The sequence below is a fragment of the Orbicella faveolata genome, unplaced genomic scaffold (assembly GCF_042242905.1).
Source record: "Orbicella faveolata isolate gen_17 unplaced genomic scaffold, um_ofav_v1 contig_3, whole genome shotgun sequence".
NCBI lineage: Eukaryota > Metazoa > Cnidaria > Anthozoa > Scleractinia > Merulinidae > Orbicella > Orbicella faveolata.
The window spans coordinates 8,736,020-8,758,278 of NW_028301558.1; the positions used below are offsets into that span (position 1 = coordinate 8,736,020).

The following is a 22,259-nucleotide window of genomic DNA, read 5'->3' on the forward strand; positions in this document are numbered from 1 at the left end:
GGACAACTGTGATGCCACGAAACTCACGTTTCAACCAATGAGAGTGCGTGTTTTGATTGGAGTGTTGTGTTTCACAACAAACCAAAAGATTCAAGATGGCGGACAAAGATAGTCGCGAGTACTTTCCAATGCTATGAATGCGGACCTTCAGGAGGTATATATTTATCTCGAATTGAGTCAATAGTGTCCAAATTATAAAATAAAAGGAAAGTTTGTGTTCGCCTTCCATGTCACAGACAATTCTGCCCAGATAATGATTATCCTCGGACTGAAGGAAGCACTTCGGAACGCAATGCGGGCCAAGTTTGACGAGCTGCAGTTATCATTCTTTGGAAAGAGACCGTACAATCGGTAAGCATCTTTATTCTACATTTTTCTAATCACAGAAATGATCGATATGAGAATTGAGGCTTTCCTCTTATCTAGGGATTATCGAGCCGAAATTGACAGCAGACGCGTGTTCTTATATGCCAACAAAGATAAATTGATTTTGTCCAAAATGTTATACGAATTTTTGGCTAAATCGAAGAAATGAAATCATTATTAAAACAGAATTTTCAATAACGCATACGAGTGAGAAATCCTTGTTCTGTTATACAAAATAAACTAAACTAGAAAGATGTATCCAGAATTTTAGTGTCACGGTTGTCAGGTGCATGGATAGTCAAAACTTCTGTTACTTTGTAAATCTGAAATTTCTCCATTTTGGTATTTATTTCAAATATTTTTTGTATCTACTTGTTGCTGTACTAGTAAGAAGATACCATGTCTGATTTACACATTCAAATTATGAAAACTTACATATAATTGCTGACTTTCACAAGTTATTTACCCAAAAATATCAAAATATAATTCCTGGACAGGTTGACAAGGGAGCATTCACAATCCATCCACATGTCCCAAGGTTTTATTATATATTTATTTAAAGTATACAAAGCAAATTCAGTCTTGAAAGTAAAATCCATTTTATTTTATTCACTCTTTAGGTACTCTCGACCTTGAATTTGCCTCTTAGCAGAATGCAGGACCTGAAACAAATCACAAGCACATAGAGGATTATTACATTGCTTACAGATGTCAATATTATTACAAATGTATTTTTCGTTTTAACATATGAATTTATTTTGAATGTAGTTACCACATTAGTCTCACTAAATAAGAGATTGCCCTCAAATGGTCTGATAACTCTTATGTTTTCTATTTTTTATTACATATTCCTAACCAAACTGATATGTTTCCTGTTCACAACCAATTAATGTTTTGCATTAGTTTCACAATTAGTAATGTTCAACACTTGACGCTACATTCCAAACTCTTGTGCCTTTTCAGTCTTTGCGTTCATAAAAATTATTTTGCAAAAACATTACTTTCTGGTACATGCAAGCTTCATGGGGAGGTGAAAAGAATCATCATCTACTAGGAACAGCTACAGTGTGTATAGTTTTTAAAAAAATGCCAAAAAAAAAAAAAAAAAAGAGTACAATGCCCCCTACAAACCTTAACTTACATGTTTGCATGGCCCTCAACGTCTGGTAAATGAGCACAAACAATCTTTCTACCCTTTGTGCCATTCCTTGGGATACTGACGGCGTCCATTTACAGGGAATCACTGCACTACCCCTGGCCTGTCTGTTTCGCTGCCACTTCTGTGCCGTAGGTGGTTTTCAACAGGCTGCTGGCTCTCCAGTGATAAAACTGGCGTGCGCATTCGGTGAATCACCACCAAAACAGAGACCTCCCAAATTTGTTTAAGCAGTTTCGTCCGCATACTTAGCGACGTCTTCTTTCCTCTCTTTTCCCTTTGTTTTTTCCCCAAAAATTCGGCAAAGTGCCTCGAGCAGTCGAGTATGCCCTTCGATGTACTTAAGCCGAGAGAGAAATTGAAAACAACTGTCATAAAAATGAAGGAACGATGCATTACTGAAGCCTTACAACAATAGCGGTTCAGGTACACTTGTAACGCCTCAAATTTAAAGAGAGTTTACAAAATATCGGCGTTGTTTACAACCGTGTAATTTGGCATGATGAAACTTTAACAACACTAGAACCAGTAAAAAATATACACAGCTCAATGAAAAATACGTGAATACTAGAAAATAACGCGTACTCTTTACTAACCTTAATATTTGGCCACAAAATCGCGTCAACATAGTCGCTTGATACCAAAAAAACTCATTGATTAGAAGACAGTCAACATTCTCCCACTACCAAAATGGCCGCTTATTCTCCTTCTCAACGTTTGGTCGCAAAAAGTCCTGGACAATGCTGACCAGACTCTGTGCGAGACTGGAAACAACATATTTTCTTTGTCCGCGTAGAAGGTCCGCCATTTTCCCTGCTAACAATAGCTTCATGACGTCACGACCGTTCTAATTTATCGGGATATTCCGGACTGGTTTTGTGTGGAGTAATGTGTAGTTTGCTGACTCGTGCTGTCGAAGCGTGGATCGTGTTGCTTCAGCTTAAGAATTGTCCAAAACAACAATGGGTATCCAGGCAAAGCAGAAGATTGGTTCTGTATGAACCTTTTGCAAGGGGTTTAAAGACTGGTTGGATTTAAAGTGTAATTTGAATGAAATGGTAGAGGTGCATGTAAGTCGGGACCGTTTTAGTCACACTCACTTTGCGCCAACATGTGGCGCTTATTAACTTTAGATTATAATTCGCAACGCGTCAGAGTAACTTTAGTAAATGGTTTGAACCCAGGAGTATCAGTAGTTCGTATAGTGTGATCGTCCGGTTGAGTGTAGTTCTAAAAAGAACTGTTGTTGGTGACTGACGTATAAGTACTTATAGCGGATCGATCGTGTTTTCGATGGACATGAGAACGTCGCTCTCACCAAGTGCGATCACAAAATGTTGGGAAGCGTACGAAGTCTCTGGTTTCTGTACACGGCGTAACAAGTTAGAAGATTGCCAAAGAAGGCCTCAATATTAATAACGGCATGTTTTCACAATGTGAAAGAGGCGAACTGCTTCATGTGAGAACCCCTGACGAGTATATAGGTTATTAAGTATCGGTCCATATAAGAAGGATAGCACCACGCGGCAAGGAATGCAAAAAGGTGCTAACTTTTGTGCAATTTTGCTATTGTTGTACCATACTTCTGATTGGCTCAATCAATAAACTCTACCAAAACTTCAGATAGCTGTTTATATATTAATGCGTAACTGATCAACTATCTTCCTTTCAACAAAACCTGTTCTGAGTCTAAATACCACAGTAATCCTACGTGGGGAACATTGGAAAACTGGAAGCTTTTATTGCCTTTGTTTACGACTGTTGTGATTGGTTGAATGTTTTAACACAAAGGAAACTACCTTTCAAAATAGAGTTAAAATACATTTTATTTCATAAACCTTCTTTCCATCGGTTGATTCATTCTACGTATGAAAACACAACCGTTTTGATGTGGGGAAAGCGTATTGCCACAGAATAATAGAAAATGCTACAGTTCTTATCTGGATCATTACTTAATTATTTTTAGTGCCAGCGGTTTTCCAGTTACAATTAAATTTCAACCTACAAACTGCAACCTGCGACCTGCAAAATATACCTGCCGCTTCAGCCTGCACTTCTGCTTAACATCAAAACTTAACTGTTTAAGATCTCCGAGCTTTTGTTCACGTTGAACACGTAAGACGTGCGTCGCAACGTAATGTTTACCCACGCGCAAAATGTCATTTCAACTACTGTTCCTTCGATAACAATAAAGTAGGGATTCAAACAGAAACTCGCGGACTCTCTCTTAATCTGCTAATTGCCCACACTTCTGCTTAAAAGGCGAAGAAATCGAAACCTTTTTAACAAAAGCGTTCGTTAATTTTCAATCATCAGATTCGTATGTAACCTTCTGTGAACAACCCGCAATGTCTACACCCGGCTCGTTCGATTATTCGGCTTAAAGCTACGATCGCGTTTGTCGAAAATACGAATTTATCGCGTGATTTTTAGCCATTTAAGACGTCGTATTTGGAAAAGTGCTTACTTAAATGTTTACATCAACCACTACGGGACTGCGGACCGCGGTAGCAGTAATTTACAATACTTATCTAATTTCAAAGTCAACCACTACGGGACTGCAGACCGCGGTAGTACTTCAGCTTAACACCGAGTCATTACATATTGACTCACTAGCCGAGTACGGACCAAGGACCACGGGAGCAGTAGATTTAAGGAGGGCGTGTGTGGCAGGGTATTCTGAAGGTGCTCCCGGAGTACGAAATATTTTTAATGAATGAATAACGACCCCACAAGCTCATGTAGCTTTAATACTCATCGTTTTAAAATACAGGTTATCTATCTTCGGATTGTTTTAAAGTACACTGATTGCTGTAATTTAAAATTGAAAGCGACATTATGTGTTTACGTTCTGTTATGCCGGTCACTGGCGCCGCTTGTTGAAACTACAACGGAAAAAATACTTTTACAGTAAAGCAGTAAGCCGGCTAAGGAAACTGGTCGATTCTATCGGAAACGTTTGACGACCAGAAGCAAGAAGGCGAAAGACTAAATTGTATCGCAGTGCAGTCCAGGACGGTAAATGTTACACGGTAGATGTTTTGTTTTCATTACACGCACTTTGAATATTTCGTTCTCATTACAGGCACTTAATGAGTTCCGGTTGAAGGACTGAATGTAATTTTACGCGCAATATCACGTCTACTGCAGGCGTGTAATCCTCCGTAGGAAAAAAGATGGCGGCTGTACATTTTACCACAATACCATGCGAGCCCAATACAGCCCGTGAAGTACAAGGAAAGCCAGATTTTTGCGGTTTTTTATCCCTGTGCTATCGACATGCGTATGTTATGTTTGAGGGTTTTAAGCCTGGTTTTTATATGTCGGGAAAATCCCAGACGGTCTGGGATTTTACTGTTTCCCGACCGTCCCAGATTTTGCCTGGAGCCCGCTCCTGATTTTGCCGACTAATGAAAACTTGAAATCGTAGATATCCCCGATCGCCTACTGATGAACGAGGACAAATCTGGAGAATCGGGGGCGTTTTTTTTTTTTTCCCGACGCGTCCCAGATTTCTGCGATGGTCGGCGATCATTCCCGACAAATGAAAACTCAAATTTGTACCATCGGGTACGTCGACGTCCGTCGGCGATGGATTTTGCTCATTACCAATCCCCTAAATATCTGGGCTCCAGTCCCCCTATCACGTTTGTGTTCAAGTTTCGATTTTCGCCGCACTTTCCATTTCCCGCCAAATTCATAATCGGGAAAATCTGGGACAGACCTGTGGCGAATATCCGATATATCGGCAAAATCTGGGATGGTCGGCAAAAAGTAAAATCCCCGATCGTCTGGGATCTTTCCGACATATGATAACCAGGCTTTAAAACGTACCTGTATGTTTTTGTGAGCGTTGTTTAAGTTTTCGTGCGCTAAGAATTATGGGTGAGTGTACCAGTCGCCATATTTTTTCTTACGGCGGATTACACGCATATTTGCGTGTAAGGTACGTGGACACTGCGTGTAATGTGCGTGTAGTATAAGCGCTTTACGCGCGTGTAATGCTGCAATGCCTTTGAGCGGTACTGTAAAAGTAATATGTAAACTTAACAAATTGACGTCAGTTTCAGTTTTTATGCGTCTGTCCTCTTATTGATGATAATATTGTCGAAGTGGTCATAACATTGTCAAAGTGGCTGTGGAACCACGAGCCGCAGGCGAGTGGTTCTGCAGTAGACTTTGACAATGTTATGACCTAATTTATCATCAATAAGAGGACAGACGCATAAAAAACTGACGTCAATTTGTTTTTTATAACAACAAGACCCCAAAATGGTCAAATGGCGGGAATAAATGAGGGGAAATGACGCCGTAAACTTGCCGTAACAATGATAAGTTAATTCTATTCAAAATGACGTGAACATTGTCAATAGCTTTTCTCGCTTTTTGATTGGCTACTTGAAAAAGTCCATAAAATCTTGTTGCTTGAAAAGTTGACAGTTTGACAGCTGAAAGATGAACTTCAAAGCTTGCATAAATTAAAATTTTATCCGTCCGTACTCTTACTGATGATAAAAATGAGCCAATCAGCGCGCGAGAAATTAGACAGTTGTTGTAAAAGGTTATTTAGAAAGTTATACAGGATGTGCTCATAAATTATCTGAGTGGCCTTATAATTCGGTAATACCGAGTGGGGACATGATGACGGTGTTACTTACGCGAGTGCACCCAATCGAACAACTGGACAGACACGAGCACGTTTTCTCATTTTCCCAACGAATTTAATCAAAATGCCGTTTACATACCGATTCATATGGTTCAAGCTCACCAGCTCTACAAACTTGAGAGGTTGATGTCCTCAGAATACCGCTAAAGCCACACAAAGGCTGCCTAGTTTTAGCCTTAGCGCACAACAAGAACGTAAATTGCCACTAACTCGCCGCTTGCGAGCATAAACTCTCACGAAACAGCAACAATTTCACACCGTGTGCAAGTTCAGTTTGGCTTTGGCACCATATATGATATTACCTGAGAACTATCCAACAAATGAGCGGAGTTCAAAAGTTAAGTTTACAGTGTGCGCTCTAAGTTTTGTATCTTTTTCACTGTCGACAAGACTCGCGGCGAGTTGCCGGCATTTTATAGTTTTGCTAAGGTGTACCGCTGAGATACTGTATCGCGCCCCAAAAATCGTACTTCCGCGGTGCTTACGAAATATGCGTCGTCATTACGCGACATTTGCCCTATCCAAACATGTGCCACAGATTTAAATAGTAATTTATGCTCACTGCATGCCCCATTACCACATCGTGGTAAACTGAACAGCAACATAGCCAACGTGTCTTTAATCCAAACTCTCCTCCCATCACTCAGCAATCCCTTCATTCCTAAACACACAACATTATAAAATGGACAACCCTAATTGAAATATGAGAGTTGATGGGAGAGCTAATGAGGACGATAACAAACTGAAATTTAAGTCATTCAAATATTACAAGTGGCCTGGAGGTTTTCAGGGTAGGAGGCTGGGATCCTGACCAAGTCGACAGCACTAGGAACATTGTCCCACTCTGCCACCCTATGTACTGCGCGTGTACAACATCCTGTTGAGAACAACCCGACAATCTCAAAGTATCAGACAAGCCCATCCGAAAACTGTGGGGACGGTTTCCGGCGCTATCGCGAGGCTTAGCCTCTACGAGGTACCCACGAAGCCGGTGATTTACCGCCGAGCCGACAAAGGGCCCGGAACCAACATCCTTATTGCAGTCAGACGCCCTAAAGAAAAACCTAAAGCTAAGCGGACGTTAAATAAATCACACACAGAAAGGTAATAGGTTGTCCAAATAACCGGACACACAAATCCGATTTGCAAAAGGGAATTTTATAACGTCGTCTGCCGAACGAGACGATATAGTCTTAGGCGGGGAAACCGACGAGAGGAACGTGGACAATTGCTGCTCCAGAGCCGACTTCTGACGCTGATAGAGCTTGCAGCCAACAGAATTCTTACAGTTTTGGAAGCGTTCCAGAATCGCCTTCTCATCCACAGGATCTCGTCCTTGCTGTACAGCTGGTTTAACAGGCGCGGTGGCTACTCAACACGCCTGGCAAAAGTTAGAGTCCACATCATTCGGATATAAACATGAACCGCAGCGACGGGCGGGTTTGCAGGGCCGCGGAATCTAGAAAAAGACCATAATAAACGGAGAAAAGTTTAAAAAAAAACTCAGCAGTAAGCCCATAACTCCCACTACAAGTTGCGCGCCGTTTCTGGTTGGTTGGGTTGGTTGAGTTTTTACGCGTTCTATTGAGGGAAAACCGTTTTAATTCGGTTAGTTTGTTTCATGAACTTTTTCAACCGGCCTAAACGGCTGAAAAAGCATTTGTGCGATTATGTGGCGTGAGTGTAGCTTGCGTAAGGACTTGTCCCAGGAGTGATCGTATTCATAATTATCCCAAAAAGGTTGGAAAATTGTGCTATTGAGAGACGTCAACCCATCAACCCAAACCGATTGGAGTTGAAACGGTTGATCCCAATACAACACGACCTTAATATAATAATATAATAATAATAATAATAATAATAATAATAATAATAATAATAATAATAATAATAATATTGTCGCGGCTAATCGCCGTCGCAAAGTACAGCAACGACGCAGCTTAAAGTTTCTAGTCCAGAGGAATCCGGCTGCATTGTGGCTCATGAAAACGTTCAATTTTCCAATGGAAATTACGAAACAAAGAGCTCAAAGCTTGCGGATGAAAATGCGAAATGCTGAGCTGTATTCATGTGAAAGGAGCTACAGTTCTTTACGGCTTACAATAAGATTGCCCAAACTAGCGTCAAAGTTGGAAAGACTAAACTGCTCCCACTGGTTCTACTCCGTGTACAGGGAGAATATCACAGCAAGGTTTAAACTGATCACTCGTCGGTTGAGCTGAGCGTTGTCGTAATTGCCGAGTTTCACTTCGCTGAGATGACCGGAGATCGCTTTATTAAGCGAACGAGCGTTACTAAGCTCCATGTCGGGGTCATTTGAGCATTTTTCCAAAAATAAAGCTTCTCATCATAAACGAAGACAGCTCAATTGGTGTACTCTGTCCTTGTTTTACCTCTTAAGTAAAATTTCTGCCTTCCTAGCAAATATAATGTCATTTATCGAAGCATTCGCTAGGTTGAGAATTTGTGCATTTCGCTACGTGATTAAGCTTACCGGTTTGTTGGAAAATCTTGTTATTTTGGTACACGTTACACTTCTGTTGTTAACAATGACCTCCAGGCAGCTATGTTTCCATTGCGTTTCCATTGCGTTCCTCTGAGTCACAGGGAACGTTTAATTAGAGTCACATGTTTCGAAATTCCAAATCAAAAATTTGAAATTCAGCTTGCCGTGCATCTGTTCTCTGATAAAGCACGCTGTTTCAACCAATCAGAGCGCATGTCATATGGAAACTTCATTATAAGATATATGTGTTGTATTGCATTGTATTGCATGCCATAATAGCCATTCCATATTCCCTTTTTGAGACGCGCCAGCAGGGAATCATGGTAGTTGTATTGATCATCTTCGATTGCATATTTGTTTTGATGAATACAACTACCATGGTTCCCTGCAAGCGCATCTCATTAAGGGAATAGAACATGGTAAGTTATTGTATTGTATTGTACATGGATAAAACAAACATGCAATGGTGTACGACGTTTGCAGACCGCAAACTACATTTAGGCCTAAATAGTGTTTTGGTGAGCCTAAAAATCACTCTGATTAGCCTAAATTTCACTATGGCTACCCTGACTATCGATTAATCAGCCTAGCTTGAATAGCGCTCAGGGTAGCCTGTTTACTGTTAGCTCTCGGTAATGGCAATAAAAATGCGATAATGAATAACACGTCACAGTCTGCTAATGTCATAGACCCCCCTGCAAATATTTGTCGGTACAGAATATCTTGAAGAGCCATATAGGTTATTTCCAATAATCAAATTCAGAATGAAATAAGTTTTCAAACTGGTATATTCTATTTGATGACACAACTCAACACATTGCTTACCAGCATTTTCACCAAAGAGAATTCATTTCCTTGATTTTTAGTCCACAGACACAGTGGTCACTGGGCCAATCATATCAAACATTGTAGGGCCTGGACTTTCCTCCACATCATTCAGTTTGCCATACAAACAATCAGATGTATTAGTAGAATATCAGATCATTTGTGAAAACCAAAACATTATTTGATTCCGGTTTATCATGGTGTACATAAGCGTAATTTGCTGCGATGTTGGCAAGTAAAACACAGTTAAATAAAAATCGTAAGCATGAAATTTCAGCATCCTCGTTGAAGACGTGATGAGCCAGCCGATCATATTCGCAGACTCAGTCATATTTTCACTGATATAGTTAACAAACAGCTCCAGTAAGTTCAGCAATTCGACTGCAATCAGATCACTGCTCAATGTGACTAGCCATGCCTGGATAACATTTTAATGGCTTGCGTCACCAAAGCAACTCCTGTCAGCTGTCCTGTATCGCCGAGGAGACGCGGGTAGCAACACCTGAACGAAATAACAACGATTAAACAAGGCATTTGTTGGTATGTATGCTTACATTCTCGAGGGCTGTGGAGTTAACTTTCGAAGCATGAAAGTAAACGACAGATCGACTGAGAATTGGAAAATACCTTAAGGTTACCTTGAAAATTGGAAACCAACTGGCGACGGAAAGGTGCGCAAATTATTCGAAACAGAGAGAAAAAAAAAAAAAAAAACGGCGGTAACAACACAACATGCAACGATACGCCCAGCAAGTTGTAGCAATATACCTACATGTTCATACATACATTTCCGTCGTTTATTAAAGTGTCTCGTCGTTCAAGCGCCATTACGGTACTAAGATACAATATCATTAACATTTATTTCAAAAATTAAAACGAAAAAACTTAAAGATTCATCCCTCCCACATCCCTCTAACACAGCTGACATATCCTTTCAAAAACTGAAACTAAAAATCTTTAAGACTCATAACTTACAATATGTTTTAAAAGACTACCTAAAATACAGAATTATTTATATTATGAATATATTTTCCTATACAATGAGAACTAAGTTGAACATAATTTACAATCTCTCCCACATCCCTCTAACACAGCTGACACATCCTTTTCAAAAATTAAAACTTAAAAACACTAAGATTCATAACTAACAGCATTATTTTAAAACTAACTAAAATACAGAATTAGTATTTACATTATGAATATACTTCTTATACAGTGAGAACTAAGTTGAACAAAATTTGAAAATCTCTCCCACATCGCTCTTACGCAGCTGACATATCCTTTCAAAAACTGAAGATTCAAAACTTACAGCATTTTTTTCTTAAAAAAAAGCTACCTAAAGTACAGAATTATCTAATTATAAATATATTCCTTATACAGTGAGAGCTACGTTAAACATAATTTACAATCTCTCCCGTATCCCTCGAACAGAGCTGACATAACCTTTTTGCGTACTGATGGCTTTAAAAGCTGACAAAGATTTGATGGTCGTTGCCTTTTTAGTTAGTTTCGCCCATAGCGATGGCGATGGCTGTAAGTGTATGACCGCCTTTACTCAAACGCTCAAAACAACAAGTTAAACGAACTCTGCTTCCCATGTACACGAACGACGTGAACCTAGGACGCCATTGCGCCCGTGTTTTTGGTGTTCGGCCTTCCCGATTTAATACGATGACATTACCAAATATAAATAGAACTCGTGACGATTCATTTCTTCGGCAAATCCCGTGGGACCGCCGAAGTTTTACACTCGGAATGATTTAACACGGAACCGTTTTTCAACAGAGATGTTGATGTGCGTTAAAAACAAAAATAGAAGTTTCAATTTGTCATTGAAAGAGCATTAAACTGTTTCAACGAGGTTTCCAGTTGTTTCTCTCCATATTAAGTAGTGCTTGACATTAGACTTTAGTATAACTCCCGGTCGGATTGAATTCTCAGAAACGTTTAACAACAACAACCTTCTCAGTTTCTTAGGGCCTGTTTACAAGGAGAGAGGGTTACCCTAGAAGGCGGGTTACCCTAGCAAGCGGGTTTCCCTAGCACTCACACATTTCCTCTTTTTTTCTTCATCGTGTTTACAAGGCAGCTAGGGTTACCCAAGTGGGCGGGTTACCCTATCTGCGTGCTAGGGTTACCCTTACAGGCGGGTTATTTTTTCCCTTGTAAACACGCCAGGTCGGGTTTACCTGCCTACCCGGGTTAACTTTCTAATTGTTTCCAGACCCTTTGAGTGTAGCCGCGCATTAAGTTGTCCCGGGTTGTAAGGTTACCCTACCTGTAAAATTTTCCTTGTAAACCCGGGCTATCTTTTGCCCTCCAGCTAGGGTTAACCCGCTTGCTAGGGTAACCGCCCCTCCTTGTAAAACAGACCCTTATTATTCCTTTGTATTTACAGCCGCTTTCACGCGCTCATGAGTTTCTTTGAAAAATTCGAGGTTTCAAAGTCGAATATCGGTCAAAGTAATTTCCTTTCTCTGGCGTTCTTGGAAATTGATTTATCCTGTAATATTTCCAAATCATCCTCCAAACATCGGAGAAAAGAGAAAACGTTGCCAATCAGTATGGACGATCCCAATCCACTGAACACCAATTAACAATTATTTTACTAGCGTGCGTTAGATATGAGATAGTCAACGAGGCGCATAGTGCCTAATTGGCTATAATCATCTCATATCGTATCCAACAAGCGCGAGTGGAATAACTGTTTCATTAAAAACGCCCCCAAAATATAGGAAACTAAACTAAAATAACAACGCCCCAAAAAATTATGAGTATGCTTATTATATTTGTAGAGCATGGTATAATGGGTCATGTACCAAGATGGCTAAGTCAATGAAAACTCTTAAATTGCATTATCCAATGATCCAGTATTCAATAATTAACAATTAGATTATGAGCTCGAGATTTCTATGAGGTGATAGTGTTTTGTTTTAGTAGAATTCTTACTTAAAATTTGAAAAAGAAAACAAACAAAAACCCTCTTAATACAAATTCAATTGCTTATTTTTTATAAGCCCGCTTGTTGCGTTTGAAGAACGCAAACCTAATTTTGACCTGTGGCTTTCTAGAGTTGGTTGCCCTGTGCACGGTTATATGCAGAAAGATCCACATTCCTGTAAGGACACCAAAATGGCCACCTAGGTTGATTTTTGCAAGGGCATGTCACGGCCAGTAAACTGGTACCGTTTAATGTTAAGACATGTGATAAGACATAAGGTGGACATGTGAGCATGTGAGCAGGCCATGTGAGCTTGTCTTTCCGTTGGATCTTTCTTTGACTTCTTTCCATTCAGTCGCCGTAAGCTTAGCTATTGTGTGCTCTCAGCGTTAGATTTTGGCGAATTTAAACGCTTCGACGGTAGCATTTATCGAAATCTGAGGTAAGTGTCCTTGTCTATTAACACGACTTGGCTTTGGGATGTTAACCGTGAGAACGGCTACATTTTGACTGCATTTGTTGATTACTTCCAGTCGCGACATATAGCTCAGTCTTTATCCGGTCGAAATTTTATTGTTTGGAATTAGTGGAAGTACTCTGAAGGCAAGATCCAATAGTCTACTTTATTCATCAGGGGAAATACTCCAGTTAGTCGCACGGACTTTGTTTACGATAAAAGAGCGCGCCATTTCAAATGCTAGCTTAAAGTTGTGCTTCCGGCTTAGAATAATGTACGCAATTAAATATTCTATGAAACTTGTGAGTCTACAGAAACTGGCGGCGTCACGCAACGTATCAACAAATCGTGACCTCTTCACTTGCATGGACTTTGACACTATGCATATCTCACCGCTAAAACCTCGGTTGCTGCTGAAAAATGTTGATTTTAGCAATAGACAAAGGTTGAAAGTCAGCTAGTGAAATCGTTCATTTAAGGTATTTATATTAAAGTGAGGGCGTCGAACTCACTTTCATAATCTCTGATTACTATTAGTTTACAGAAATATTTTCACGGACGAGTACTATCCATCCGGGTTTTGTCCTCGGACGGGTACTGTGGGCTGATAGTGTCTCTCCGCGGATGAACACTATCGCGTCACGTGATCAATTTAAACCAATAAGAATCGGAGAAAATTTAGTGGTGTTCTATAATAGCTGATAGAATGTACGAGTACCTCAGCCAATCAGATTGCAGCATTTGCATTGGTATACTAGTAAAATTCTACTAATGGCCAATAGTTTACCATAGCTTAGCCAATCAGATTGAAGTATTCGCATTATTTACGACGTATTCTAGTAGAAGTCTACCAAAACTCGATAGAAACACGAAAAATGTTGCTCATGAAGATAACGTAAGGTTCTTGTGATTTAAAAACAGTCGAATTAAACATTCTCCAGTAGCTCGATGCTGCACAAGAGTGTTTGGAACAAAATTACACTTATCATAAAAAGTCTCAAAAACTGGCATAACAAACCCTGTGTGGTCCACTGCTTTTACACCGCGTTTATCTGCAAGCATTCCAACATACACATCGTCCAGTCTATACGGCTTAATCACATCAAATAAAGGAACCAGACTCTCGACAACATCATATGACATAACAAAGCCAGCACCACTACAGAAATCTGGATAGTGTGTACCATTGTACTCTTCATAACTGACACGCCATTTTCCACGTCGTAGTACAAACGGATTGTGATGAAGTTTACCCATATAAAGGCCTTTCTTAGGTGTTGTTTTTAACTGTAAGACATCTATTAAACGTTTAGGGTTGACGAACACATCGTCGTCTGCTTTGAGAAGGTAAGAAAACCCACAATATCTGGCTGCCCATTCGAAGGCCATCTGTATCTTCAAACTCTGGTTCCAGTAATGTTCATAATAATCTGCACGAATCATGTCGCCATAGATGCTATCTTCTTTTTTGAGTAAATCTGAATGTGTTTGATTCCTTGTCTGGCCAAGGAGAAAGTATGTCTTCCACTGAGGAACAATGTTGTTATCGGCACCCCATGTTCGACGAATCAAATATCTTCTTTCAAAATTTGCTGGTGCAGACGAAACCAGGATAAGCAGAGGGTAGTGCCGTGCACACACAGTCTTGGTTATCAAAGTAGTTTTGTGCTGGGGCGTTGTTTTCCACGGTTTAAAATCAGGATGAATTGCAGGCTGCGCGGAGGAAGGTTTGGACTTCAAAAGGCCTGAAGTCCATTCTAGAGTAGGCACCACCTTCGATAGAGAGGGAACGCCACTGCCTGAAGAGGGCTTGTCGTCAAAACGCCTGAAAGTCGAGCCCAGGTTAAGAGCTTTAATAAGTCGCGAGCGTGTTTCATGATGATAGAAAGAATCCTTCATGTGAAAGCCACTTAAATACGTTATTAAAGCAACTGCCGTTACTGTAACAAGAGAGAGCTGGATTATCTTGAACTTTATCGAGCCTTGTTGTCTCCTTCGGAGTAAACACGACCAATTCCAAGGAAACAACAGACGTTGTTTTCGCCGATGAAGCATGTTCCCAGTGGGTGAATTGAAATGACTTCACTCCAAGTGCGAGCTTCTTCTACAAAGGAACAAAATTGTGCTGGTTTGATTAAAGATTTAAAACGTCGTAAAAATGTCGAATTTTTTTTAGATTCATATTGTATTTGATTCAAGAGGATAAAGAAAGAAATGTAAAAGAAATATACCCTCCATTAACGCCTATGGCGCCAAAGGCTCGAGCCGCTAGGGAGGTTTGAGGGCACGCCCGAGAGAATTAGACTCCGGGAAATGTCAAAAAGTATTGGAGGGGGGTAGGGGGTAGCATTTGAAAATGTGGTGGATAGAAAACACATGACCCACCTTTCCCATTTGGCACCAAACTGAGTGACCCCCCATAATGAACGGTTGAAAATTACATGATCCACCCCTAATAAAACATGACACTTTTGTTTCAATAATCCAACAAAATGACATTTTGCATATGAACTAGCTTGTGGTGTTATTGACGTTTTAGATTTATTTCTTAACAATAGTGCAACCGTTTCTAAAAATAATATTATTTCCCATTACTCTTGCAACTTTAAGTCATGTCCGCAATGTATAAACTGTTGTTTTTAGGTCCTCGTAGCTTGATTAAAAATATAACGCAAACAGCAGTGATAAACATTTACTTCAATGCATTTAAATACCGAACTTGATGTTTCGTATGCTAGTCAACATACATTTTCAAAAGTGGCTGTTACGAATTTTCGAAAGCTATTTATATCATAAACATTAGAGGTCTGGAACCTAGATTGAAAATATGATATGCAGCAGTATGTTAACCTGCCTAGACGTCATGAAAAGTAACAGATAGTACGTAAAACAACAACTGCTCACTATTATGACTCTGACATTTAGTGAAGGCTTAAGCTCTTGACTGAACAGTCTCCTTAATTCTGCAATAAAAGTCAGTTTTGCTAAAATGCTAAAACGCTAAGATGTCAAAATGATCCCATTTAATGTCGTGACCACTGGTTTTTACATGATTAGCAACGGCTGATGAATGGCCTTTTTTTAGCGAGGGCCTTGAATTGTTGATTTTTTCTGTCATGGAGTCTTCGTTTTGTTTTTTCAACGTAAAATTCGTTACAGTCCCAACAAACGGCTTTATGTCGACTAGCACATGAAACGTCAAGTACTGTTTTTTTTTTATAAAAAAACTGCGTTGGAAGACAATGCTTATCACAGGTGTTTGTGTTGTATTTATTTTTTTCCAGTGTTGTTCCTGTGGAACAGTGATCCATTTAGAAAAAAGCTGTAGTGAGTCCTGGGACTCACACAGCCAGCAAATTCAAGAGTGTGAGTCCCAGACCCATGAACACGAGTCCCGTACCCTTGCGGATAAATAGCATGTAGACATAAGTTGGCTAAAATTAACAAAATTCATTGTGGTTGCCTTTACCACATGGTACAATACAGCAATGAAGTAAAACACGAAAAAAATCTCGTGCATGTATTATAAGTTAAGTTTCATATAAAGACACAAAAGAGGGCTAACAGTTATTTGTTAATACGTACAAAATTTTAATGCATGTGTGGCCAACTGTTTTAGTAGTTCAAGACTTTGATTATTTGTTACAAAATAGGATGACCCACCCCCATGAGTAGCTGAAAACTGTATGACCCACTCCTTACCGAAGGCTTAAAAACTGATGACCCACCCCTCCATAATACTTTTTGACTTTTTCCTTAGTAGCTTATATTGTTTACATGTCAATGTTCGGGATAATTGCTAGTAAGTTAAATAGAAGAGTCTACAGACTGTCAAGCCAACCGAAATTTTTTTTCTCGATTTTCGGAGCCGGTTGGCACATGCGTGTATGGTCGCTACGTGCCTGATTTTAACACGAACAGTGATCCGTACGCGACATTTGTGAGGGGAATAATTTAAACCCTTAAGGACTCGGAGTTCACGAGAGCAATCGCTTGGAAAGGAAAAGAACAGCGTGCAAAACAGAGCATAACCTTTTAAACCCTTGACGGTGACAATGGTTTTCACAAACTGTTTTAAAATAACAGTTACCAAACATAAATTATATCTTGCATGACAGCCTTGGGGATAATTGTCAGTAGGTTAAATGGGAGAGTCTACGGACTGTAAAGCCAGCTGCTTTCTTTATTAAAGGCGCTTTTCCATAGTAAAAAAAAAATATATGTTATTTGCCGGCGGAGAGCTCCGTATGGTGAAAAACTGTGACTGAGGTCTTGAAAATGGTCACTGAGGACGTAGCATTTCTATAGACTGTCAATCTAGCCCATTTGTTTATTAAAGACACTTTCAACCAGTAAATAAACCGGTTGGTACGTGCGTATATGGTCGCTACTGTCCTGATTTTAACGCGAGCAGTTTAATCCGTGGGCGTTACTGTTGGTGAGAAATAATCTTTACCCTTAAAGAATTCGCGACACCAATCGTTCGGACAGGAAAAGAACTGCGTGCAAAATAGAGCGTAACCTTTTCTTTCACCTTTTCTTTGTAGACACTTGGCTGCAGGTTAGTTTTCTGTGTGTCAAAATATATTACACTGCACAAAATGGTCCGTACAAGGACCCTTCCTCAGGTCGTAGACATTCAGCGTATCTATCCGTATAAGACAAATATAAGGATGAGGCAGAATGTATAAGGTCCGCATAATGATAAGTATATTTCAGGGTTGGCCAAGGAAAATACCAGGATCTTACACACTTGTGGCAGGATTCCTTATATGTCAGCATTCATGCCAGTATACGTGATGTATACTGAGGAAAAAAGGACTACTGGAAGGTCTGTGGACGGTGTGTATACGGAATCTTACAGTTGTGGTAGGGCTCCTTCTAGTTCAGGCCACATGTCAGTATAGTGTGTGTATACTGGGAGAATGAAGGGGTATACAGAATGTGGTGTCGAAGGAATATGTGCTGATTTCGTATATTTCGTGGATAATGACCCTGGTTTTTAGCTAGAATGAAATTTGTTTGCGGGACTCTCAGTGGCAGTGGCAACATTTTTATCGTTTTCTTCTCTGCTATTTTTTGTCTTCATCATTTACAAATTAAAACCTGCTTGATTTCTATCTTAAACTCAACCAAGTGGAAGCTGTCTCGTGCTTCTCTAACACGTACTTTCCAAATGGAGTACGTAAATAAAATTTACGTAAAATGTCCTCTGACGGCATCCGTCTAATAGAAACACAAGGTTAACATGCGGGTTAAGAGTTCCCTTTTCCTTCGCCTCCGTAGCCACGAGTACTTGAAGTTTCTTGACTTGAAATGACTCTCTTCACAAGTTGTCCTGAGAACAGCATTTTGCAGACTGTAATTTAAGTCCTTTGGGATAAAATGTACTTTCAGTTAAGTACGTTTAGAGCACATTTCTGTGTAATCTCCTATACTAAAAACGGTTTGAGGATGTGTATAATTTCAGCAAGGTTTAATGATTTCGAGTGCATGCTCTTGCAAGTAGATAAAAACATCAAGATCATCAAGCTTCCCTTGCTTACATGAAACTAAGGCTACAGCTTACCTGAACATGGTTAACGTTTTCAGAAGTCATGATTTCTATTCCAGATAGGTTGTTCAAAGTCATAATAGCGTGTTGTATAGACCAAAGAGGAAGACTATCCATCTCCCGGTGACTGAAAAACGTTCTTTGTGGCACGATGCCGTGTTCAGTTCCAAAGTGAGTTCCAAAGGAAAGCGAAGACGGCTCGATCGATTGCCGCACATAGTGTTCGCTAAATGGAGTTTCCTTCGTCTTATGTTTCTTCAAATTCCACTTCTTACCGTTTGCAGAATTACCCAATTAAGATCCCTTGCCTCAAAAACTAAGGTAAGTTCTAACCGACAACGAAATAAAAAAGTAAACCGTCTTCAACGAATCTGCACGCCTTTCAAATGTGGCGGTAAACCGGCAAAATCAAAGAAATTGGGTCACGTACGCCATGTATGGGTACACATTTGGTCTTCCCTTGGCAAAGCCGCTGACACTCATTGTTCTGTGAGCCCAAAACGAACCAGAATCAGAAACTGATCAAGCGTATCATATTTAGGTCTCCGATCTCATTAGTAATCATGGGCTGCATGTAATCGCTCTAGCACTTCATCCTGTCGATTCCTGGGTCTGTTTTTCTTTTACGAACGCGTTTTACCTCGATACATAGAGATGAGATCAAACGAAGCATTATTCAGATTATTGATCGATACGTTCAGGTGATCTTAAATACCGTTGAGAAATTAAAGAAGCGTAAATGAAAGATGCGTGATTAAGGTTACCGTAAACCTTCGCGGGTGTCCTTAGCGCGAAAAAATATTACCGCGCTGTCTTAAAGACAACCACTACAAATTATATATCAATGCAAAGGTTATAGAATGCTCTATTCGATAAAAATGGTTTTGCCTCAATTTTTTTTAATCATAAGGCGAGCGCGACCTAAAAGCGCGAAACGACCGACGTTCCATTGAGCGAATTTATCGGGTATTCAGATTTTCAGATTTTATTAATTGACACTATTTACAGACATATTTCACTATCGCACACTATTACAAAAAATTCATTAATTAAAAATAAGGAAAATATAATAATAATAAAACCAAAACAAAATGTGCTCAGTGACCAAAGAAGCATATGCTATCGTGTTGGTCACTGACACGTATCAAACTCGACCGCATCAACAAAGCTACTGCATTATATCATTCACGAGGCATCAATCATCAAAACCGTGTGAGGTTTTGTCGATATTCCTATTGGTTGTTTTGGAAAATTTCTGTCAAGTTTGATGTCCAAAAATACAGCGACACGTTTTACGACGAAAGCCATCGCAGGAGATCAATTTTGAAAAACGCAAATCCCCCACACGGTTTTGATGATTGTGCCTCGTGAATGATATAATGCAGTAGCTTTGTTGATGCGATCGAGTTTGATACCCGATAAACTCGCTCAATGGAACGTCGGTCGTTTCGCGCTTTTAGGTCGCGCTCGCCTTATGATTAAAAAAAATTGAGGCAAAACCATTTTTATCGAATAGAGCATTCTATAACCTTTGCATTGATATATAATTTGTAGTGGCTGTCTTAAAGACAGCGCGGTGATATTTTTTTCGCTAAGGACACCCGCGAAGGTTTACGGTAACCTTAAGTCTGTAAAGAGGCGTCGTTTTAGCGTCATACCCGGTTACGCACTATAATAATACCTTATAAGGCAATCCATAAAGAATGCTGATATCTTTACGCAACGTGTAAAAGAGCGTACAGATGAGTTAATGATACCTTTACGCGATTCATAAAGAGGCGTAAAGAAGCCTTATTGATATCTTTACGCGCAAAGGATCGTACAGATGCGTTATGGATATCTTTACGCAATGCGTAAAGAAGCGTTGAAATATGTTATTGATGTATTCACGCAATGCGCAAAGAAGCGTATAAATGTGTTATGACTATCTTTCGTTAATGATACCTGTGCGAAATCCGCAAGGAAGGGTAAAAATGTGTTAATACTGATACCACCGGCGTTTATAACTGTTTATCTAACTTAAAGCTTACTTTACACACCCTTTACACGCCGATAAGTTCGCTAAGTAAGTTCTTCTCACTGCGTGAAAGCTAAAATATTCTAGAGTATTCTAGACTCGAATATGTGATTGTGACGCAATAGAATCCTGGAGTATTCAAGCCCCACACAAGACGTGACGTACACCTGGAATATTCGTGTCGAATATGGTGGAATACGCTTCGTTCATAATCGTTCGAGGATTTTCATTAAAGTATACCACACATCTGTCGTACTCCTAGAGTATGATGGCGAACCCTTTGTAAAAAGAACTTTATAAAAGAAGGTAACAGTTCGGGTGCATAGCATTCTCCTGGAAGCAAAATTTAGACTATGAATTCAAAGTATGTGCGATCTGCGCGTGTATACGTTTAACCTCGAATACGTGATCTTGACGCCAAAGCTATAGAATTCTAGAGTATTCATGGCGTGTACAACCGTGACGTGGACCTGGAAAATTCTTATCGAATATGGGCATACGGCAGGAGCACGACCGTGTGTTCGTTCGTTGACCAGAACAATTGTACTTTTTTGGTTCATGTTGTCGGCGCAGCGCATTTGTTTTGCTTGAGTCACGAAATTTACACACTTTGTTGTTACTTCGAATTCCCCTCATTCGGTTTTGACCGACGTTTTCGGGATAATCACTACAAAGCGATTTCTCTTTGTGTGACCCGTCTCGTCTGAAGTGGTTAACACAGCACGAAACCGCAAATAGGACACTAAGGGATACGTAAAGTTCCGCAAAGTTAAACTGACTAGAGACATGTAAAGCTGCGCAAAGTTTGGTAGTAAGAGGAATCAAGTTCGTTTCGGAGAAGTTTTGCTGTATTCAGTGGAGAAAGTCCCGAGACCTTCAGACAAATATCTTTGCTCTGTGGGATGAGTTTAAATCCGGAGCCCGCAGGGCAACGAAACTCCTAAATAACGGCCCATTAGTATCCCCCAACTAGTGGACTAATGCAAATCCTGCATTTTGATTGGCTACGCTACTAGGGGACTATTAGTAATAGTCATCGAGTAGCGAAATTGGCGCCATCGAGCGTGACGCTTTCTTTCGTTTTATTCCCAAATAAATATTTCTTCAACTTGCATTTGCTAACTTTATTATTACCTTTTCTGTCCGACTAGTTGGGTGATACTAAAACAATTAGACCCTTCGCCCTCAAGGGCCACGGGTCAATAGCCCATTCGGCTTCGCCTCCTGGACTATTGACCCGTAGCCCGCAAGGGCTACGGGTCTAATTGCGTTCGACGAAGTGGAACGCAAACCTAATTTTGACCTGTGGCTTTTCAGAGTTAATCTCCCAGTGCACGGTTCTAGGCTGAAAAAAACCACATTCCTGTAAGGACACCAAAATGGCCACCCCGCTTGATTTTTGCAGGGGCATGTCACGGCCAGTAAACTGGTACCGTTTAATGCTACAATGTAAGACATGTGATAAGACATGTGGCGAACATGTGAGTATGTGAGCAGGCCGTGTGAGCTCGTCTTTCCGATGGATCTTTTTTTGACTTCTTTCCATTCAGTCGCCGTACGCCTCGCTATTATGTGCTCTCGGCGTTAGATTTTGGCGAATTTAAACGCTTCGACGGCAGCATTTATCGCAATCTGAGGAAATTGTCATTGTTTATTAACACGACTTGGCTTTGGGATGATAACCGCGGGAACAGCTACATTTTGATTACATTTGTTGATTAGTTCCAGTCGTGACAGATAGCTCAGTCTTTATCCGGTCGAAATTTTATTG

General features: G+C 40.1%; 1 protein-coding gene and 2 long non-coding RNA genes across 3 annotated transcripts in view; 1 reads left to right on the forward strand and 2 right to left on the reverse strand.

Annotated features, from left to right (window-relative positions):
• The first annotated feature begins 4 nt into the window (after positions 1–4).
• LOC149106257 (uncharacterized) lies at positions 5–1,174 on the forward strand. The gene is made up of 3 exons (XR_016209746.1): positions 5–154; positions 237–351; positions 987–1,174. It is a non-coding gene; the product is annotated as an uncharacterized LOC149106257 (long non-coding RNA).
• Positions 892–2,969, reverse strand: LOC110057968 (uncharacterized). The gene is made up of 2 exons (XR_016209750.1): positions 1,508–2,969; positions 892–1,028 (listed from the first exon to the last, which is right to left on the reverse strand). It is a non-coding gene; the product is annotated as an uncharacterized LOC110057968 (long non-coding RNA).
• A 7,329-nt stretch (positions 2,970–10,298) lies between these two features.
• LOC149106258 (beta-1,3-galactosyltransferase 5-like) overlaps positions 10,299–22,259 on the reverse strand; it is a 33,119-nt gene continuing 21,158 nt past the window's right edge. Inside the window, exon 2 of the mRNA XM_089297934.1 lies at positions 10,299–15,021. Coding sequence (XP_089154060.1) covers positions 13,800–14,972 — 1,173 coding nt within the window. The 5' untranslated portion in view covers positions 14,973–15,021 and the 3' untranslated portion in view covers positions 10,299–13,799. The remainder of the gene's footprint in view (positions 15,022–22,259) is intronic.